The sequence below is a fragment of the Pan troglodytes genome, chromosome 6, assembly GCF_028858775.2.
Source record: "Pan troglodytes isolate AG18354 chromosome 6, NHGRI_mPanTro3-v2.0_pri, whole genome shotgun sequence".
Lineage (NCBI taxonomy): Eukaryota > Metazoa > Chordata > Mammalia > Primates > Hominidae > Pan > Pan troglodytes.
In genome coordinates, this window is record NC_072404.2 from 111,740,056 (window position 1) to 111,762,031 (window position 21,976).

Genomic DNA, 21,976 nt, shown 5'->3' on the forward strand with positions numbered 1-21,976 from the left:
GGTCCTCACAAGTTCTGTCTTAATGGACCACTTGGAGTCTTGCCTATTACCTGTAATGGCCTGTAAATTTCCTGGAGTACGGACCAGGAGTGGTTCTGATTCCCCGCGGCAACAAGCGGATAGCAGGCTGCTGGTAAAGATCTGTAGAATAGATAAAGAGACACGTGGTCTTTTATTACATAATCCTAAAGAAAATAGGAAACGAAGGACAGGATTCCATCTTAAGAAACCCCTTTCAGCTGGGCGCAGTGGCTCACATCTGTAATCCCAGCACTTTGGGAGGCCGACAGATCACCTGAGGTCAGGAAACCAGCTTGGCCAAAACCGTCTCTACTAAAAATAAATTATCCAGGTGTGGTGGATCACACTAGGGGGACAGAGGCCGAAATCGTGGCTGCAGGAACATGGCGAAGGTCCGGTTGACTCTGCACCTGTGAGTCGTAAATCTCACGGTCCAGCCAGCCTGCTCTGGGTCTCTCTCTTCCATCCTTGGTATTTCAAAGAAACACTTGCAGCTCCTTCAAAGCCACATAGCCTCACTTCCCCTCTTCTCCCTGGTAAACTCAGCAAAAAAGGGACATCCACAGCAAAAGGAACTCAAGAAACAGTAATAATCCTGGGGACCTGGACTCACTGAGACAGCCCAGAGACCGTAGTGATCAGGGTGCGGCCCTTTTCAGTGCCATTGAGAACAAGGGAGGGAGAAGTCACCTTCTCTTGCCACATCTTTGTCATTGCACTCCTTCCCCAACCTGGGGCTGCAGAGAAGGTCTGCCCACCTGGCTTCTGAGTCATCCAAGTCTAGGAGGTTGCTCTTTGCCTATGTCCCCTGGTCCCCAGGTAGGTGCCAGTTAGGAGTGAGGTGTGGGCAGTGGCCGCCCTGGTGGGTTCCCCTCTCTCTGGCTTCTCCTTACAACTTTTTCCTTCCCTTTAAGCTTTACAAATACATTCCACTTGCAACAATGTTATGTCTGTATTAAACTTTAAAATTATACTCTGAACAGACCTGGTGTGATTCCATATGGAATGATTTACATGCTAGGCAAGAAACTTTTGCCAGCCAACTGCTAGTTGAATAGTTATTCTAGAGACATTATCAGATTCTATTACTGCCAGGGAAGTTGTTAAAGTTGACAGTTCTTCGGTTCCTGGAGAGCAGGAAATTGTAATGTTAATGCTTATTAATGTGGCTGTTGTCAAAGGTATAAGTAGAAAATAATCACTCTGGTGGCTCATGCCTGTAATACCAACACTTTGGGAGGCTGAGGCGGGTGGATCACTTGAGGTCAGGAGTTCGAGACTAGCCTGGCCAACGTGGTGAAACCCCATCTCTACTAAAAATACAAAAATTAGCTGGGCATGATGGCACATGCCTGTAATCCCAGCTACTCGGGAGGCTGAGGTAGGAGAATCGCTTGAACCTAGGCAGAGGTTGCAGTGAGCCAATATCGCGCCACTGCGCTCTAGCCTGGGTGACAGAACGAGACTCTGTCTCAAAAAGTAAATAAAATAACCCCTCTGTTGTGCTCTTGCAGCATTCTGAAGTCCATGGAGTTTGCACCGTCCGAGGGCGCTGGGACACAGGTACGTGTCTCACCTCAATGGTCAGTACTAGCGTCAGCCCCACTGCTGGTTACCACTGGTCCCTCCGGCATATCCCATGATCTCACTGTTTCTACGAGACCTCTCACTTACAGCCGATGAGTCATACTTCAAGAACATTTAACCAAGTTGAAGCAAATTATCTTTTTTTTTTTTTGTCTCCTTTTTTTCCGTGTGTCCAAGGCATGAACCAGGCATAGATCAAAAGCCAAGCTGGGGATGAACAAGGGATTGCTTCATCCCTGACTGATAGGAGATGGGCACTACCAAAAAGCAAATTATCTTTAACAAAAAGAGGCAAAAAGAGAAAAGCTAGTGTTTTCCAAACTGGTAACTGAAGTGAAATTGTGATTTCACTTCAGCAGGTACTAAGAACATAAATAAAAAACAATTTCAGATTGTGTTTAAGAAGGCCAGGCTCAGTAGCTCATGCCTGTAATCCCAGCACTTTGGGAGGCCAAGACAGGAGGATCGCTTTGAGGCCAGGAATTTGAGACCAGCCTGGGCAATATAGCAAGACCATGTTGCTATTAAAAAAAAAAAAATAGCCAAGTACTATGACATATACCCGTGGTCCCAGCTACTTGGGAGGCTGAGGCAGGAAGATCGCTTGAGCCCAGTAGTTCAAGGCTATAGTGAGCTATGATCGCACCACTGCACTCCAGCCTGGACAACAGATTGAGACTGACTATTTTTTTTTTAATTGCATTAAAGAGCAGCCAAAAATGGATTGGTTTAGGAACTTTAGTTACACGCTGCCTCAGTAGAGAAGGTACAAGGGAAGGATGACAGTGGCCCGGGGTCATCTGGTGGCCAATTAAAATTGACATCCCAGACCAAGCATGGTGGCTCACTCCTGTAATCCCAGCACTTTGGGAGGCTGAGGTAGGTGGATCACTTGAGGTCAGGCATGTGAGACCAGCCTGGCCAACATGGTGAAACCCTATCTCTGCCAAAAATATAAAAAATTAGCTGAGCGTGGTGGCGCACGTCTGTAATCCCAGCTACTTGGGAGGCTGAGGAAGGAGAATCACTTGAACCCAGGAGGCAGAGGGTACAGTGAGCCAAGATCGTGCCACTGCACTCCAGCCTGGGCGACAGAGTGAGACTCCATCTCAAAAAATTAAAAAATCAAATCAAATAAAATTGACATCCTAAGTGGAATCTGACTCCTGATGCCCAGAAGACAGCCAACATCTTTGTGGCTGGCAAAAAAAAAAGAAAAAAAAAGAAAAGTTCCCTTTACAGTAACGTTCGGACAGACGTTTGTGGCTTGGCAGCCAGTCTTATGGCCAAATGAGGCACGGGTTCAGGTCGCTTGAGTTTGAGAACAGATGAGAGAATAATTAATTTTTTAGGAGCTGTGGAAGTCTAAGAAGGAAAATGACTTCAACTAGAATCCATTCTTTCTAAAGGGAACTTGTTTTCCACTTGTGTTAAACGACTTGGGGGGAAATCAGCTGTCCGCAGCCCACTTCCTAATCAGATCGAGAGCTGGGTGGGAACGCGGACAGATGGAGGGAGGCAGGGCTCCGGGCCTGGTGGCCCCGGGAGCGGGTGAGTGGCCGGCCCCGCAGTGAGACCCCCGCTCTGCCCCTTCTAGGATGCGGCCAAGCCCCTGGAGGTGCTGTTGCTGGAGAAGAACCGCTCGCTGCAGTCCGAGAACGCCGCACTGCGCATCTCCAACAGCGACCTGAGCGGTAGGTTGGCCGGGCTTCGCGCGTGTGCGGTGCTTGGTTCGCTTCCAGGGGTCGGTCGAGGAAGAGGAAGGTGAATCGTGAGTCTGGACAGATGCATGGCCAGAGAAGCGCCGGTTGACGAGAACCTTTGACTAACGCGTGTTGGGTGCCCTCCTCCTCACCGCTCCTCCCTTCCCTTCCCCGCCCTGCTTAAAGCTGGACGTCGAGACGGGCCAGCCGCACAGGCTCTGCGGAGGTCAGTTAGGGGCAGTGCGGCTGGAATCCCCGGGAGGGACAGCTCGGAGGACGTCGGCCTTTCTGATCTGTGTCTGGTTGTGCTGCACAGAGGCCAGGGGCAGTGTGAACCCAGCCTCGCTCTGGTGGTGTTTTCAGGGACAGCCCTGGGCCTGCCGGGTCCAGTAGAGGTTTTTCTTCCTTGGTCAGGTTTCCCCTGGGGACGCGTCCCCCATCCTTAGCCTTTCTTGGCTCATCCCCCAAATGGTGGCGTCACTTGACTGTGCTTCTGGTTTGGGCAGCTGGTAAAACGCGTACAGGTGTCTCGGGCTCTAATGGTATTGCATTCTCAAAACGGGCGCGCGCCTCCACTTCGAGGGGGCTCGGTACGGTGCATCGCCTCAGAGCAAGAGGTGCGAGCGAATCCATTGGTCCTAAAATGTCAGTGTTTGCTGCTCCTCCGGCCGGGGCCAGCGGGCCCAGTAAGAGGCCCGCGACCCGTCAACTCTTCCCTGTGTGTGTCACCAGCTCCTTGTCACGCTAGGAGTTTGAGTCTATGTCAAGGGGACTCTCCAGGCTGCAACGTACAAGAAAGGCGCAAACATGAATGCATGTTGCTTGTTTTGGGAAGCCTCGTTTGGCTGACTTACAAATTTAATCGGAAAACAAACCAACCCACCTCATTGGCCCTTGTAAAAAAAACCTGCACTTTTTTTTGTTTTCCCTTTTGCGGGGGCAAACTTTTGCATTTTGGTCTTGGTTTTTTTTTCCCCCTTTGGAATCCCCCATAATGCATTCTGTTTGCCCTTCCTTGTAGGGTCAGCCAGGAGGAAAGGGAAAGACCAGCCTGAAAGTCGGCGCCCGGGATCTTTGCCGGCCCCCCCTCCTTCTCAGTTGCCCCGCAACCCGGGGGAGCAGGCTTCCAATACTAATGGTACACACCAGTTCTCACCAGCGGGGTTAAGTCAAGACTTTTTCAGCTCATCCCTGGCAAGCCCCAGCCTACCCCTGGCTTCTACAGGAAAATTTGCACTAAACTCTCTTCTCCAGCGGCAGCTAATGCAGTCCTTCTACTCCAAGGCTATGCAGGAAGCCGGAAGCACAAGCATGATTTTTTCAACAGGTCCATACAGCACAAACTCCATATCTTCCCAAAGTCCATTACAACAAAGCCCAGATGTCAATGGCATGGCCCCATCCCCCAGCCAGTCAGAAAGTGCTGGGAGCGTCTCCGAGGGCGAGGAGATGGACACTGCAGAAATCGCCCGGCAGGTCAAAGAGCAGCTGATTAAGCACAATATCGGACAACGTATTTTCGGACATTATGTGTTGGGACTATCTCAAGGGTCCGTGAGCGAGATTCTGGCCCGGCCCAAGCCATGGAATAAACTGACTGTTCGTGGCAAGGAGCCATTTCACAAGATGAAACAGTTCCTCTCCGATGAGCAGAACATCCTGGCCCTCCGTAGCATCCAAGGCAGACAAAGAGGTGAGAGACTGGTGTTGGGTGGCGCCAGCGTGTGAGCCCGTCACAGAGTTGCACGTGTGTGTGCATGCGTGCGTGTGTCTGTGTGCGTGATGAAACATTTGTGCATCACATCAGGTAAAGTTCTCTTTACTTCTGCCACGTCCAGAGCTCAAGGGTGGCCCGGCATGAGTTAAGGCTGTTAGATTTGGGAGATCTGGCCTTTGAAACGCACTCAGCACTCCATACTTAGGAAACCCTATAGTATTTCAATACTAGAGATCGTATCAGAGGGAATTGCATTACATGATGTATAGCGTCTCCGTATGCTTAGTGGCCGCGGGTCCAATTGGCCTTGGGTGCTGGTCTCACTTTTGGGAGGAGCCCTTAAGTCCCCTCCAGCCCCATAGCAGCAACGTCGACTGGGCTCGATCCTCATGCAAAGCTGGTTCTGTAGGGAGAATACATCACAGATGACACCTCCCCTCTTCCCACCCTGCAGAAGAGGGCGTGTCCCGTGGCCACCTTCCCTACATTGTTCACGGTCCATTAGTGATTTGTTTAGCATTATGAGTAAAACAGGCCTGGCTTGAGTAAAATACACAAAAGTTTTATTTAAGCACCCTTTCTACCCCACCCTCCGTAAAAAGATAAAATGTCAGTCACATTCATAATTTCAAAAAATCCCAGCCGGGCACAGTAGCTCACGCCTATAATTCCAGCAGTTTGGGAGGCTGAGGTGTATGGATCGCTTGAGTCCGGGAGTTCAAGACCAGCCTGGGCAACATATATTTTGTAATCTTTTGATCTACAAAAAAATCAAAAGGTTAGCTGGGCATGGTGGCGTGTACCTGTGGTCCCAGCTACTTGAGAGGCTAAGGCAGGAGGATGGCTTGAGCCCAGGAGGTGGAGGCTGCAGTGAGCCATGATTGAGCCACTGCACTCCAGTCTGGGCAACAGAGTGAGAACCTGCCTCAAATAACAAAACAAAAAAGAAAGTTCCTTTTCTGTTTAAGACCAGGGGATCAATGTGCCACATCAACAGAGCTATTGAGAGGTCATTTCATCAGACATGTTTGAAACACCCTGAAATTTAGACTCAAACAGAGCAGGGAGATGTTTTGAACAGCATCAATTTGCACCAAGAAAATGCAGTGTTTTATGAGGATGTTAACCGCAATTGAATGTCTTTGGATGATTAATGCAAGCTTTGTTCTGGGGGCTGGCGGGTGATCCTCCTTCAAGGCAGTCCTCCCTCCCGTGGACCTCCCTGGCCTCAATGCCGTAGGTCGCTACTTAGATTTCCCCCATCTCCTTTTGCAGCAGAGCCACGGCCTCTGCGGGCCGGTCAGCCAGGGAAGGGCCTCTCAGAAGATTCTAGAAACTCCCGAGTTGCACAGGCAGCCCTGAGCCCTTTCTTTAGTGACAGGCGGCTCAGATTTCATGTCACACAGCCCATATCGTCAACACCACCATTCCCCTGATTGTTTTGTTCTTACCACACTTGTTTTTCAACAGAGAATCCAGGCCAGAGCCTGAACAGACTATTTCAGGAAGTACCGAAACGAAGAAATGGGTCTGAAGGTATGTTGCAGGCAGGCGTTTTCTTTGCAGTCAGTCACCTAGGGAAGCAGCATGTCCTTAGCTGTGTATTTGGGTTAAAACTGTGCAGTGTGATTCTGGCCTGGAACCTGATGGAAAAACAGCTAGTAAGTATAAAACAAGGCACGGGTTCAAGCACACCCAGCCCCTTCCTCCCGAGCTGCCTGCCCTCTCCCAAGCGCAGGCGGGGGTGAGAAGAGGCGTTGCTAAGCTAAGCCCCCCGAGTCTGAATCCCAGCCCACTTCAGATCCTAATTACCCGGTTCCCCGTTTTTCTCAGACGCAGTTGAAAAAATAACAGCGGTTGCTCTGAGAAAAGTCAGGTGACCCCGTCAAATTAAATACTGCTGCTTCCTCGTATTTTTAACTCGGAAACACACTCAAGGTCCTATGGAACGGACGCATCCCACATCGTCCCGGTGGCATACTTGTTTTTAAATGGTGGTATACTTGTTTTGAATGCAGTGGTTCCTATTTAGGAAGATAGTAAGAAATTAAACTATCCGGGTGGCTTCCCGAAAGAGCTGGGGCCAGCCCCTGGGCCATAGTAGCCTCATTTCGTTGGCACGTGTGCCTGCACAAAACATCACCATGTGGCCGAAAGAATCCATCCTCCCCGCTTAGGAATTTCTGCAGGCTCCTTTCCTCGTTTGTAAATTTTAAAAAGATATTATGTGATAATAGGTGCAAACAATTTTTTAAGTTAAGCCTTTCTTCACCCTGTGCCTCTGAATGATTGATAGACAATCAGCCTCAAACCCTCTGCCCTCCTTTTCCGTTTATCCTGTGTGGGACCCCAGCCTCCAATAAACATCTAACCCCGAGGAGAGTCAGTCCCAAGCCACAGCAGTTGCTTCTAAGTGACTCATGAGAAACATTGCCTTTTAATCACTCGCCTTTTATATATATGGATTAAATGATCGGTTCTCCCGGGTACTAACCCACGGGTGGTGTCCGGCTCTGGCAGAGTAACATTGACCGTAAGGTCAAATGAGCAGGAAATCCCTCCTGCCCGGTGTCGCTGTGAAGTTGCACTCACAGCAAACACAGGCCACTGGGAGGCCACATCTGCCTCCTTGTGTCACCAGCCCCCACCCGGGGCTATATATCAGAATGACGTCTTCGCGCAGCGCTGATTTTTGTCCGGGGTTTGGGTTTGATGTCATTGGCGCAACTTCTCCCCACAGGTAACATCACCACCCGGATCCGAGCCTCGGAGACTGGCTCTGATGAAGCCATCAAGTCCATCCTAGAGCAAGCCAAGAGGGAGCTCCAAGTGCAGAAAACTGGTACAGCTTCCATTTCTTCATCCACTGTCTTCAAACTTAATTAAGAGAATTGTCATGAGTGCTCTGGTCAGCAGTAATTAACTTTTTTTTTTTTTTAAACAATAATGAATGCCTGTTCTCAAGCATTTAGGCACGTAGAGAGAAGCAGGTCTGTGTGATCTGTATTTGCCTAATAGTTACCTTTTTTTTTTGAGATGCAGTCTCGCTCTGTTGCCTGTGCTGGAGTGCAGTGGCACGATCTCAGCTCACTGCAACCTCTGCCTCCCGGGTTTAAGCGATTCTCCTGCCTCAGTCTCCCGAGTAGCTGGGACTATAGACATGTGCCACCATGCCCATGATATTTGTGTTTTTAGTAGAGACGGGGTTTCACCATGTCGGCCAGGCTGGTCTCGAACTCCTGACCTCCAGTGATCCTCCCACCTCGGCCTCCCACGGTGCTGGGATTACAGGTGTGAGCCACCGCGCCTGGCCCCTAGTTGTAATTATTCACAGAAATTACGCTCCTTAACTTTGACAGAACCACTTGCATTTCAGAATATAGCACAGGAAAATGAATACCAAGTATAAAAATTATCAGAGGTCAGGTGCGGTGGCTCACACCTGCAATCCTGGCATTTTGGGAAGCTGATGGAGGAGGATGACTTGAGTTCAGGAGTTTAAGACCAGCCTGTGCAACACAGTGAGAGACCTTGTCTCTTAAAACACTAGCCAGGCATGGTGGCATGCACCTGTGGTCCCAGCTACTTGGGAGGCTGAGCTGGGAGGATTGCTTGAGCCAGGGAGGTGGAGGGTGGGTACAGTGAGCCGTGATCGTGCCACTGCGCTCCAGCCTGGACAACAGCGAGATCCTGTCGCTAAAAAAAAAAAAAAAAAAAAAAAAAAAAAAAAAAAAAAAAAATTCTCGGGGAAAGGAGCCCCAGGAGGGCAGGTCAGGGAGCACTTTCACTGACACCCCCTTTATTACCCTCTACATCTGTGTGTATACCAAAGGCCACCAGGTCATCAAGCTGTAGTGTCAGGCCCTGGTCCTTGGTTGAGACAAGATGCCTGAATGTTTCACTGACAGGGGCCATGCTGGGGAAATACACAGTGTGGTTCTCCCAAATAACCCACACTTTGCAGTAGGTCAAGTTAGGATGAGAAGCATGTCCCCAGCTGAAGGGGGCCGCCCTGCCACACTCTCACCCCTGTTTCTCCATGCAGCAGAGCCGGCCCAGCCTTCCTCCGCATCCGGCAGCGGGAACTCTGATGACGCCATCCGCTCCATCCTGCAGCAAGCCCGCCGGGAGATGGAGGCCCAGCAGGCTGCCCTCGACCCTGCCTTAAAGCAGGCACCACTGTCCCAGAGTGACATCACCATCCTCACCCCCAAGCTTCTGTCCACCTCGCCCATGCCCACCGTGTCCAGCTACCCGCCTCTCGCCATCTCCCTGAAGAAGCCCTCCGCAGCTCCTGAGGCCGGTGCCTCTGCTCTGCCGAACCCCCCGGCCCTCAAAAAGGAGGCCCAGGACGCCCCCGGGCTGGACCCCCAGGGAGCAGCCGATTGTGCACAAGGGGTCCTGAGACAGGTGAAAAATGAGGTGGGCCGCAGCGGTGCCTGGAAGGACCACTGGTGGAGCGCGGTGCAGCCGGAGAGAAGAAATGCCGCCTCCTCCGAGGAGGCCAAGGCCGAAGAAGCGGGCGGCGGGAAAGAGAAGGGCAGCGGTGGCAGCGGAGGTGGCAGCCAGCCTCGGGCCGAGCGCAGTCAGCTCCAGGGACCCTCGTCGTCAGAGTACTGGAAGGAGTGGCCCAGCGCTGAGTCCCCATACTCCCAGAGCTCAGAGCTGAGTCTGACCGGGGCCAGCCGCAGCGAGACACCACAGAACAGCCCCCTGCCATCCTCCCCGATCGTGCCCATGTCCAAGCCCACCAAGCCCTCGGTCCCCCCGCTGACCCCCGAGCAGTACGAGGTCTACATGTACCAGGAGGTGGACACCATCGAGCTCACCCGGCAGGTTAAGGAGAAGCTGGCCAAGAATGGCATCTGCCAGAGAATCTTCGGGGAGAAGGTAAGGGATCTGCTCTGGGGGCTTTGGTTCTCCCGTCTCTTCTCCTTGCTGAGGACCAAGTATCTATCCCGCAGCCTGTGACCCTCACCCATTTCAATTCACCCAAGAGCAGAGCGTAAGGCATCCTCTGCTCCCAGACTTCCAAGGTGCGGCTGGTGAACATTGCAGCCCCGATCCCATTTGCCGAGCCCCGACTGCAGCCAGGTTCTAGGCTCAGCCTTTCACCTGCATGCTGCCCTTTCGACCTCTCAGTTGCGCTGGGAAGTGGATGGTAAAATCCCCAATTGACAGGGAAGGACAGCAAGGCTTGGGGACGTTAACTACTTGCCCCAAGCTGACTGGCAGCGGAGTCCACATCCAGCTTTTGCTGCCAAGGGGAGCTGAGAGGCACCCCTGCAGGCTTCTTTGGCCAAAAAAAATCCGATCTGATCACACAGAGGGACCACCAGTACGCAGAGAGCCAAAAGGGACTTACTAGAAAAAGCTGCAGAGAGCATTATTGTTCCTTTCTGTGTAACTCTTGGATATTGTTCAGTCAGAGAGGTCAAGCAACCTGCCCGGGGACACACAGCTTGGGGATGGCCCAAGCAGGGCAGCCCGTGTTTCCCTATCATCCTTCCCTGGCTCAGGAAAGTGTAATCTTGCATGGACGAGCTTCTAGGCCTTTCTGTTCTTGGCACTTTCCTGGTCACTGAGATTCAGGAGAATGAGGGTTAACCGTGCCTGCCAAATCTAAAATAAACATCATGTCCTAGTATCATTTTATTTATTTATTTTTTGAGATGGCGTCTCACTCTGTCGCCCTTGCTAGAGTGCAGTGACGCTATCTCGGCTCACTGCAACCTCTGCCTCCTGGATTCAAGCGATTCTCCTGCTTCAGCCTCCCGAGTAGCTGGGATTACGAGTGCCCACCACCACACCCAGCTAATTTTTCTATTTTTAGTCGAGTCAGGGTTTCACCATGTTGGCCAGGCTGGTCTCCTGACCTCAAGTGATCTGCCCGCCTTGGCCTCCCAACCCCCTACCATTTTAGATTAAATAACGGAGTGCTGAATAGAAGGAGAAGCACCCCTCTCCCCTAAAAGGCACCTTCCTGAGGGAGCACGTGGCTGGATCAGCAGGGGACAAATCCCACCCCCTCCCCTGCCAAGCCAGGGTCCCTGCATGGCGCCGTCTCCGCACTCCCCGCCCCGCCTTCCACTCAGTGTTTGCCGTATGCTGTGCTGTGAATCCCGGTGGTGTCCGATGGCGAACTTTGCCCTGATTTTGCAAAAGGTGAAGGGGGGCGACTAGAAATGAGGATGAGTATTTCAAGTCCCTTGAGATTTCTAGTTCAGTGTTGTAAAAATACCATTTGAGAACATTGAAATAGACATTCGTGCTCATGCCTTAAATTTAGCAGAGACTTAATAGCATTGAACTTGTTTGGCCCGTGAGTGCAGTTTTATTCTGGAACTTGAGAACTTTTCAAAAGAGTGATCGGATGCAGCCCCTAAATATCCCAGGGCGGCATCTGTGTCCTGTGGGGGGTGTTTGTGCCTATACATATGTATGGCCATATGGGAGCGTCAGAAAACTCGGGTGTGTACACGCAACTCGGCAATCATCTGCGGCGGAATGTCACTCCCAGGCCGGCTCCCCAGGTCCCACCAGCTCACCTCTGGGCCCCCACCTTTGATCAGGATGTGGTCAGAACAAGCAGACCTTTCTAAATGCTGGCCTGGCTCAGCGTTTGTAGAGGACACCAGCTTCCCCAGTCCCACCGGCACCCACTGCCCCACCTCTGGAGGGATCTCGTCCCTGGAACCTTAGCCTTTCCCGGTGCCACCAAGTGAAGAGCAAGGTGCTTGTACACACCTCCTCCGCAGGGTGTCAGGGTGACAGCCCTGCCATCTTGGCAGGATCAAGACCCTGGGATGAGACCCTCTTCCCTCCCTGGGAGCTGAGAGCTGTGGCTGTAACCATGGCTCACCCGAAAGTCCCCCTGTGCCGGGGTCTCAGCCACCATTGATCTTTAAATGCGTATTCCCTGCCCTCAAGCTGTCACCGCCACCAGGCCGTGGTTCTGTGCTCAGAAGTCAGCCCTAGACGTGCCCTCTGCGTGGTGGGTGTGCATTGCAGCAGCATCTGTGGCGTCATGCTAATAGCCAGGCACTGATGGCCGTGTGTGTTCGGTGCCACTCCAGGTGCTGGGCCTGTCCCAGGGCAGCGTCAGCGACATGCTGTCCCGACCGAAGCCATGGAGCAAGCTGACGCAGAAAGGCCGAGAACCCTTCATCCGGATGCAGCTCTGGCTGAACGGCGAGCTAGGCCAGGGTGTTCTACCCGTCCAGGGCCAGCAGCAAGGGCCAGGTAATGGGGGTCCTGCCACAGGAGAGGGGCTGCCCCCCCATAGCAAGGACCTGGTCACAGCAGCCCCACCTGGGCTATGCAGAGAGGGAGGAGGGAACTCCGCCCCAGGAGGTGGCCAACCACACTCCCCACCGTGGGCTGGTGCTGGGGTACAGAACCGTCCCCTTCCTCCACAACCTGCTGCCGTGGGACTGACTTCAGTGTTTAGGAGAGATCATGCCTGTCTAATTTTATAAGCAGCAGAAAATGAGTTACCAATTTAAAAAATGCTGTTTATACATAAATATAGGTAAAAGTCAAGTAGCTGAATCAGGGAGTCAAGAAAGAAAGTCAGCCAAAGGTACGAAAGTGGAAGATGTCACAGGCGAAACCTTTCACCTGCTCCCGGCCCGGGGGCCTGGCCTTGCAACAGCAGCGCCTCCCCGGCCCGTGGGTCCCCATGCCCGCCCCTCCCCAGGAGGAATGGGAAGCCTCCCCGGGCCTTGCCACATTCAGTTAGGAAGCTTTAAGCCCTGGGCCGCGTTCCTTCCTTTAATTATAACCTTTTTCTACTTTAGTCCTCCACTCTGTGACATCGCTCCAGGACCCACTGCAGCAGGGCTGTGTGAGCTCAGGTAAGCAGCCAGTTTCTGTTGCTTTTGCATGAAATGTCTCACTGCCTTTTCTGTTGTCCCATGCTCTGGTCTGTCCCGGCGAGACTCCGAGGGACCGCACATTCTGGATTTGGGGAGCTGAAATATGGCATCCTATCTGCAAATGGGGTCCCTCTCTGTGTCAGTTTCTAATGGAGAGCGAGCTGACAGTGCATGGAGGGACTCTGCCAAGATTTGCACACCCACTGTCATCCTTTGTCGGCCCAGAGCCTTGTGTTCAGGGCTGGGGTCTAAGTCGGAGACAGATTCCCCACTCAGGGGGCTTACCGTCTGATAGGAAGGGATAAAGCACGGGCACACGTCCCTCTCCTGGTGGGGTCATGTCGGGGGACTTCTTGTCTAACCGGAAGACATCCAGGCAGCCTCTGAGCAAGAAAATGGGGAGCTTTGAGCTTGAGCAGTGGGAAAGGTAGGGTAGCAGAAAGGAAATGGCCAGGAAGCCCCTGAAGACAGCTCAGGTGTGAACGGATGGAGAGCTGGGGACTGAGATCTGAGCCTGGGAGCAGGTGGTGGCGGAGAGTGGTGGCTGCAGGCTGAGAAACTCGGGCTTCTTCCTGTCTGCATTTCACAGCCTCGAGGTCTCCAACCACACTTGTTCTCTTTGCCACACGGTGCCTGGACACAGCCCACCGAGGCTGACCCATGGCCACGGCTCCCAGGCTCTCTTCTGCGCCCCCCCACCTCCCTTCTCGTGCGCCGATCCCACACTTGGAGCTGAGCTTTTCACAGCCAGCTTTTAGGAACAGCCAGCACTGTGAGCTGGTCCTCTTTTTCCCTTTCTGTATTTTTCTAAACATGTTGATTCGTCTCCATATCCCATTGATTCATTGAAAACACAAACAAAGCTAACAGGAGCACGAAGCCCGCCAGCTTGCCGCAAGCTCCACGAGGGGGAACATGTGTAGCGCGGGGAACAGCTGTGTGGCAGTGGCTGCTGCTTCTACAAGAGCCCAAACCCTCATACAGATGCAGCCGGGGCACCTCGGTGGCATCCAAGTCCCCGGTTGAGAGTTCTGCATGTTTTCCGTGTTCTGATTTGACTCTGACCAACGTGGGGGTCGGGAGGCTGCATCTCACCCGCGCCGTGGGTCTTCTTGGCTAGACATCTAGGTGGAGCGGGTGCCCATTGGAAGAAGGGATCACTCATTCTGGCTTGGCCAATTTAATTAGAAAGTACCAAGAACTAATCCAGCACTGGCTCGAGTTCAGAATACTTCAGGGGAAATAATGGACATAGCTGTTTGTGCTGGAGTTTTACGGACGTCTGCTTGGAAAGTTAGCCTTGACCCCCTGCTCTAACGGGAAGTTGGCCTTCTTTAAACTCACGAGAGTATTTGAGTCCATTGAGGCAGGACTGAACTTGGCAGAAAGTGACTAATGTATTCTAGATCAAAACCCCTTGTTAGACCAGGTGCGGTGGCTCACGCCTGTAATCCCAACACTTTGGGAGGCCGAGGCGGGTGCATCACCTGAGGTCAGGGGTTTAAGACCAGCCTGGCCAACGTGGTGAAACCCCGTCTCTACTAAAAATACAAAAAAATTAGCTGAGTGTGGTGGTGGGAGCCTGTAATCCCAGCTAGTCAGGAGGCTGAGGCAGGAGAATTGCTTGAACCCGGGAGGCGGAGGTTGCAGTGAGCTGAGATCGTACCACTGCACTCTAACCTGGGCAACAGAGCGAGACTCCATCTCAAAAACAAAAAAAACCCTCATCCTACATAAAACAGGAAGTCTCCCCTGGTGCCAGGCCTGCTAATGATCGATGCCAGAAGCAACTTCTACGTGACGGAACAAATCCTTGAAGAATGACGTTTTACTTTGTATTGTAACGGATCATCGCCACTGTGCTGGAACGTTTGTACAACAGTCACATTTCAAACCTAGGAAAAACACACTAGGCTCCTAAGAGGAATGTAAATGATATTTGTAAAATATCAATTGACTTTATAGAATAAAGTTAGTTAAGACTCCTGGGCAATCTCGCAGATTGGAAGCAGGAGAGAGAAAAAGGCGATGAGCTCCTAGATGAAACGGAACAGAGTGTAGAAGTTGCCAGTGGTTTTTGTGAAGAGGCAGCAGATGGGTGTGTCTCCCCCGCCCCCCTTCCATGTCATTCCAGCAAGAGGGGAGGTTGAGCACAAATCACTTACCCAAAACCTTGAAGTCATAGGAAAGCCACCAGCAGAAGCAAAAATCATAGTGACTAGGGAGAAAAATGGGAAAAGATTTCTTATTTGCAGGAAAAAATATTTTTTTTTTTTTGAGACAGAGTCTCGCTCTGTCACCCAGGCTGGAGTGCAGTGGCAGAATCTCAGCTCACTGTAACCTCCACCCCCCCGGGTTCAAGTGATTCTCCTGCCTCAGCCTCCTGAGTAGCTGGGAATACAGGTACCCATCACCACGCCCGGCTAATTTTTGTAGTTTCAGTAGTGACAGAGTTTCAACATGTTGGCCAGGCCGGTCTCGAACTCCTGATCTCAGGTGATCCCCCCACCTTGGCCTCCCAAAGTGCTGGGATTACAGGTGTGAGCCACTGCACCTGGCCAGGAAAATTTTAAAAAATTGTATAGCATAATGATGGCCAAGTGAAAATATTTCTCTGGACCAGGAAGACTAGGAGGGCTTTGCCAGAAAGAAAAGAGATTATCATATGGTTTTCCTCGTCTGAATCTTTACTATCAGAGGTTACTTTTCAAGGGAGTTTCACACAGAGGCTCACATCTATAATCCAACCACTTTGGGAAGCCAAGGCAGACAGATCACCTGAACTTAGGAGTTCGAGACCAGCCTGGGCAACATGGTGAAACCCCATCTCTACAAAAAATGCAAAAATTAGCCAGGTGTGATGGCATGCACCTGTAGTTCCAGCTACTTGGGGGACTGAGGCGGGAGGATTGCTTGAGCCTGGGAGGTCGAGGCTGCAGTAAGCCAAGATCACGCCACTGCACTCCAAGCTGGGTGACAGACGGAGACCCTGTCTCAAAAAAAAAAAAAAGAGAAAAGAAAAAAAGCTATGTTCACAGTATATGGAGTGTGTGTGTGTGTGTGTGTGTCTGTGTGATGGAGTCTCACTCTGTCACCTAGGCTGGAGTGCAGTGGCACAATCTCAGCTCACTGCAACCTCCGCCTCCTGGGTTCAGGCGATTCTCCTGCCTCAGCCTCCCAAGTAGCTGAAACTACAGGCATGCGCCAGCACACCCAGCTAGTTGTATTTTTAGTAGAGACGGGGTTTCGCCCTGTTGGCCAGGTTGGTCTTGAACTCCCAACCTCAGGTGATCCACCCGCCTTAGCTTCCTAAAGTGCTGGGATTATAGGCATGAGCCACCATGCCCCACCTAGTATATGGAATTTAATTTAGGAAAATAGAGTTGCTAACAGTGGTTTTTAGTAAATCCTTGGGATTAGTGACATGAGAGACTAGAATCTTCCTTGACAGTGTCTCTGTGGAAGCTTCCAGCATTGCTGCCCCTGAAGCAGGAGAGCGAGCCTCTGTCCTAAGATTGCTACAGGATTCCGATTCCCTGTTCTTCCCATGGCTACCCCAGAATCCTTTCAAGAGGCCCCCAGACCCAGAAGATGCTCCCTCCATTGCCTGCCTCAAGTAGCTCGCCGTGGTAGAACCAATGTCTGCAGGAAGGTCATTGCAAGCCCGGCTTGGCTTCTTCCTGAATGTCAGTGAGAAATGCTCAGTGCTTGAGACTCTGGGTCTGGAAGATGGACTGGCGGTTGGTTTTCCTTCCCAGGTAGGCAGGGACTTTGGACAACTTGCTCAGCCAGCCACAGCCCTGCAGTAAGGGAATCGGGCTTACAGCGGAGTCCGTGGAGGCGGATGGCTCTGTGCTCTGTGCTCGGTTACCATGGTGATCAGGTGCCCTGCGCTAGAGTGGCCTCGCCCATCTGAACAGCAAGCTGCTGGCCCAGGAGTCTATTTTCTTTTCCTCACTGAGAGCTCCCGTCAGCCTTTTCCTGCCGGGCTCTGTTGCCCTGTCTGTCCTTCCATTTTCCTTAATGACTTAGACGCCAATTTGCCAAAAAGGAGAGAGAAACTGACATTTCATTCACATCATCACTTTTTCCTCTTGGTGGATACAACTGGTTCTGAATGTTCCTCTAAGAATCCGAGCATGGGGGTGACGGGCTTGGGCATTAAGGAAATTTGATGCCATTTTTAAGCAGCAGTGTCACTAGTGACCCACCACTTTTTCTTAGACACTGTTGAGGCCTTGAAAAGGCGTAAGGTGAGCGGTAGGTTCCATGCCAGTCATGAGTAACTTTTTTTTAAGAAAAAGGATTTTTAAGAGACAAATCTTCAGATCAGTTACCTGTTCATAGATTTCCTGGTACGTCTTAACTTTCTACAAATATTTTTTTTTGTTTGCTTCTTGCAAAATGCCCAGCACCTTGGGATATAAAGGGGGGTGTAGTTATAACCAGGGTCATCTTTGATCTCATTTGGAAAACTTCATTTCAAGATGGAGTTGCAGGTGGTCCTTGGGGACTGATTCTGCAAGCCCCTTTTGTCTGTCAGTCATTCCAGGCTTCATCCCTCATTTCTGGACCTCACACTACTTAACCATACCAAATGTTCATAGAGGAGAAGGTAGGGGCTCATTAAGGCTTGTTTGCTCAGAGTGTGGCCTTCTTATCATTTAGCAATTTATTGTATCTTATTCTATTTATTTTATTTATTTTTTATAGATAGACGGGGACTCACTCTGTTGCCCAGGCTGGAGTGCAGTGACACAATCACAGCTCAATACAGCCTCCATCTCTCAGGCTCAAACAATCCTCTCTCCTCAGCCTCCTGAGTGGCTGGGACTTATAGACACTCTCCACCACACTCAGCTAATTTTTTTTATTTTTTGTAGAAGTGGGTCTCTCTTTTTTATTCTTTTTTGTTTGTTTGTTTTTGTTTTTGTTTTTTGAGATAGAGTCTCGCTCTGTCACCTGGGCTGGAGTGCAGTGGCGCGATCTCGACTCACTGCAACCTACACCTCCGGGGTTCAAGTAATTCTCCTTCCTCAGCCTCCCAAGTAGCTGGGATTACAGGTGCCTGCCACCACACCCGGGTAATTTTTGTATTTTTAGTAGAAATGGGGTTTCACCATGTTGGCCAGGCTAGTCTCCAACTCCTGACCTCGGGTGATCCTCCCACCTTGGCCTCCCAAAGTGCTAGGATTACAGGTGTAAGTCATCACACCCGGCCTTTTTTATTCTTTATTTCCAAATACCCAAGTAACCTGGTCTCTGTTGCCAGGGCTGGTCTCAAACTCCTGGCCTCCCAAAGTGCTGGGATTACCGATGTGAGCCACCATACCCGGCCACTTTGTAACTTTTTAATGTGGGAGCGTTTCATTGCTGTGGCTAACAAGCTGTTACGTCTGCATTCACACTGGCTTCAGGTGTATTATGTCTATCCAGGTGGAAGGATGGTCCCCTGCCCTTGGCTGAATCGTGAAATATCCAGCTCTTTCCTGGCGTGTTAGGAATGATGGGTTCCAAGCCTTCTCTGCTGCCTGTTGCTGTTCCCAGTCAGCCAACAGAGTATCAGTTGCCTCTTTGAGAAGACAGCTGCTATGGTCTGTCTCTAATGTGGGTGGTCCAATGTGTGCCCCTCTTTGACGTGAAGCCCACGGGGCCGTGGGCTGTCCATGACCTTGTACAGCCAGGAGATTCCCCTTGGCTGCAGCCCCTATCGCGGACAGGTCCACATTCCTTTTGAATGTGCGTGCGTATCATGGTCATGGCTCTTAGCTGGTTCCCACCAGACAGCCAGGAACACGTGTCCAGGGCTCGTGAGCTTTGAACTCTGCAGTAAGATTCTAAAGCAGTGTCCTTGATAAGCAGTCAGTCGGCTCTCCCACGTTCATGGCTAACAGTCAGTGTCGGGTCATGTGGATAGCATGTTCATAGGGACAGGAGAGGCTGATTGCACCCCTGGGCATTCCACGGCACTGTCTAAAGCAGGCAGGGGCCAGGCGCGGTGGCTCACACCTGTAATCCCAGCCCTTTGGGAGGCCGAGGTGGGTAGATCACTTGAGGTCAGAAGTTTGAGACCAGCCTGGCCAACATGGTGAAACTCGGTCTCTACTAAAAATATAAAAATAAGTCAGGCATGGTGGCTTGCACCTGTGATCCCTGCTACTCAGGAGGCTGAGGCAAGAATATCACTTGAACCCAGGAGGTGGAGGCTGCAGTGAGCAATGATAGCATCACTGCACTACAGCCTGGGTGACAAAGCGAGACCCTCTCCGCCTGCAAAAAAAGAATACCTCTTCAATTGGAGACATTAAAGAATCAGCTTTTCGGCTGGGCGCAGTGGCTCACACCTGTAATCCCAGCACTTTGAGAGGCCGAGGCGGGTGCATCACCTGACGTCAGGAGTTCGAGACCAGCCTGGCCAACATGGGGAAACCCCGTCTCTAGTAAAAATACAAAAATTAGCCAGGCGTGGTGGTGCACACCTGTAATCCAGCTACTTGGGAGGCTGAGGCAGGAGAATTGCTTGAACCCGAGAGACCCAGGTTGCAGTGGGCCGAGATTGCACTATTGCACTCCAGCAGGGTGACAAGAGCGAAACTCCATCTAAAAAAAAAAAAAAAAAAAAAAACTCAACCTGATCTCGGCTGAGCTAAGATGCAAAGGGACTGGCTGTGCCACTGTGAACCCTTCCAGAGGCAGGTGAGGCAGGCCGCGTGGGAGCAGCACGGGAAGTCCCGGCTGATGAGATGAGGCTGGGGGGCCGCCCCGAGAGCCACAGGAGGAAGGGCACATGCGCTTCTCAAAAGTTCCTTGATGTGTGATGTGTAGGGATCACTCAGGGACCTTGCTGGAAAGCCCCTTTGTCACTGTGCGTGACCTGCTTGTTCAGTTCCCCAAGCGCCTCCAGATGCTTGTGGGATTCAAGATGGGGGCTGGCCACATGTTGCTGGAACCAGCACCCTGTGACATTTATGCAGGAGAACATGGGTGTTTGGAGGGTCTTTTGTTCCTAGGACAGCCCTGCCTGGGGGACCCTGCACACACAGATCCTGCACAGATGTCAGGGGCAGCCAGTGCTGAGTACCACAGCCCACTTTAGGTTTTGTTTCAAAGCAACAAACGTCACTGTCATCAAGTGAGCAAGGCAGCCTACGCAGGCTGCCAGCACCGCCCCAGCACCCTGCAGTCCCACCTCCCAGCACCACCCGTCACACACCCTTGGGGAAGGCTGCTTTGCCAGAACTCGGCCCCCCAAAGTCTCTGTTCCTAGAGCAGAATTTGTCCCTGTGCCTCACCCAAAGAGAGGGAAGTCATAGCCCAGAGTCACCGATTTATTTGACTTTTTTGTTTTTATTATGATTTGCAGGATTTTTTCCAAGAAGTAAAATGCACCATAGTTACAAAATGCAAGCATTCAAACTTACAATCTTTTTAAGAAATCGGTCACCATCCCTCCCTCATCTTCCTGTCACACACCACCCCCACCCCCACACCCCAACCCACCACCATCCCCAGTTTGTCATGTGTCCTTCAGGACAGTCATGCACCTAAATATTTATTCCACGCAGATGGGGGGCGTGCAGGCCTCAAAAAGGCCATGTGCCTTGCTTTTCTCACTTAGTAACACACTGTGGAGACCTTCCTCCATCAGCACATGGAGGATTTTCCCTTTTTGTGTGTACATGTGTGAGAGGGAGTCTCGCTCTGTCACCCAGGCTGGAGTGCAGTGGCACAATCTCGGCTCACTGCAGCCTCCGCCTTCCGAGTTCAAGCAGTTCTCCTGCCTCAGCCTCCAAGCAGCTGGGATCACAGGTGTGCACCACCACACCTGACTAATTTTTTGTATTTAGTAGAGACAGGGTTTCACCATGTTGCTCAGGCTGGCCTCGAACTCCTGACCTCTGGTGATCCACCCATCTTGGCCTCCCAAAGTGCTGGGGTTACAGGTGTGCACCACCACGCCCGGCCAGATGTCTGCTTTTAAAACAGAATCTAGTCGCATCTTCCCACCTCCTTTGGTGGAGATTGTCCCTTGCAGATGGTGCAGGGTGCTCCTGGTGCCGCAGTCCTGTGAGAGGTGATCTATATGTGCCTTTCCAAAGTCTCGACTTCTACAAAATGCTATTCCATCCTTGGAAGTTGCCTGTTCATTGACCAATTCCTTAAAGTGGACACAAAACCTTGAGCTTCCAGAGTAAGACTATAGGGCCTAGGTCATTGCTTAGGCCATTTGGGGCCAAGCTAGTATGGAACCAGGCCAACTAGGCTAGACACAGCCGGCGAGGCTGAGGGGTCACATAACTCTCGTTCTTCCCGTCGCTTTCCCTGGACCCTCCATTCTGGTGCTCCCTGGTTTCCCCTTCTGAAAAGGCCCGACAGGCCCAGTCCGGCTTGTAGACATCCCGTTCTCTCCCCTTCAGGCTTTCCATAGAAAACAGAATTTACAGCACATTGGGCATTCAGTACAAGAGGCAAAAGTAGGTCATAGGAGCAAATGAGGACTTCAGTTTTCAGTTGTTGAATTCTAGGGAAGGAATGAAGAAGCTTAAATGCCTAGAAACCCTCAGGTGATTGCAGAAAGGGGGGTGGGAATAAAACAAGGGAGTCCACATGCTGGTGTGGTCTCTGTGCCACTCACAGAGCTGATGTCCTTAATCCTTAATCAATAAGTGAGGCCGGGCTCAGTGGCTCACACCTGTAATCCCAGCACTTTGGGAGGCCAAGGCGGGTGGATCACCTGAGGTCAGGAGTTCAAGACCGGCCTGGCCAACATGGCAAAACCCTGTTGCTACTAAAAATACAAAAAAATTAGCTGGGTGTGGTGGCGGATGCCTGTATTCCCAGCTACTCGGGAGGCTGAGGCAGGAGAATAACTCGAACCCAGAGGTGGTTGCATTGAGGCGAGATCACGCCACTGCACTCCAGCCTGGGCAACAAGAGCAAAACTTCATCTCAAAAAAAATAATAATAATAATAAGTGGAAATGGTTCCCTTCTCTTACGGATGGAGTAAACCGAGGCTCAGAGATAAAAGGTGATTTGCCCCAATCAAGAAGAAGGTGGTGGCCAGGCGTG

The 21,976-nt window shown here is 51.4% G+C and overlaps 1 protein-coding gene and 1 non-coding gene across 13 annotated transcripts in view; one reads left to right on the forward strand and one right to left on the reverse strand.

The window, feature by feature from the left end:
• CUX1 (cut like homeobox 1) overlaps positions 1-21,976 on the forward strand; it is a 468,245-nt gene that overhangs the window by 375,864 nt on the left and 70,405 nt on the right. For 5 of the 12 annotated variants that reach the window (XM_003949225.6, XM_063814896.1, XM_009443703.5 and 2 more), the window contains exons 13-20: positions 1,536-1,584; positions 3,206-3,302; positions 4,333-5,004; positions 6,499-6,564; positions 7,769-7,870; positions 9,074-9,918; positions 12,105-12,270; positions 12,828-12,884. In XM_003949225.6, the coding sequence (XP_003949274.4) occupies positions 1,536-1,584; positions 3,206-3,302; positions 4,333-5,004; positions 6,499-6,564; positions 7,769-7,870; positions 9,074-9,918; positions 12,105-12,270; positions 12,828-12,884 (2,054 nt within the window). The remainder of the gene's footprint in view (positions 1-1,535; positions 1,585-3,205; positions 3,303-4,332; positions 5,005-6,498; positions 6,565-7,768; positions 7,871-9,073; positions 9,919-12,104; positions 12,271-12,827; positions 12,885-21,976) is intronic. The other 7 variants (XM_054656168.2, XM_054656169.2, XM_054656166.2 and 4 more) reach the window with 4 other exon arrangements.
• On the reverse strand, positions 1,773-1,902 carry LOC112209917 (small nucleolar RNA SNORA48). Its single transcript, XR_002944905.1, has one exon. It is a non-coding gene; the product is annotated as a small nucleolar RNA SNORA48 (small nucleolar RNA).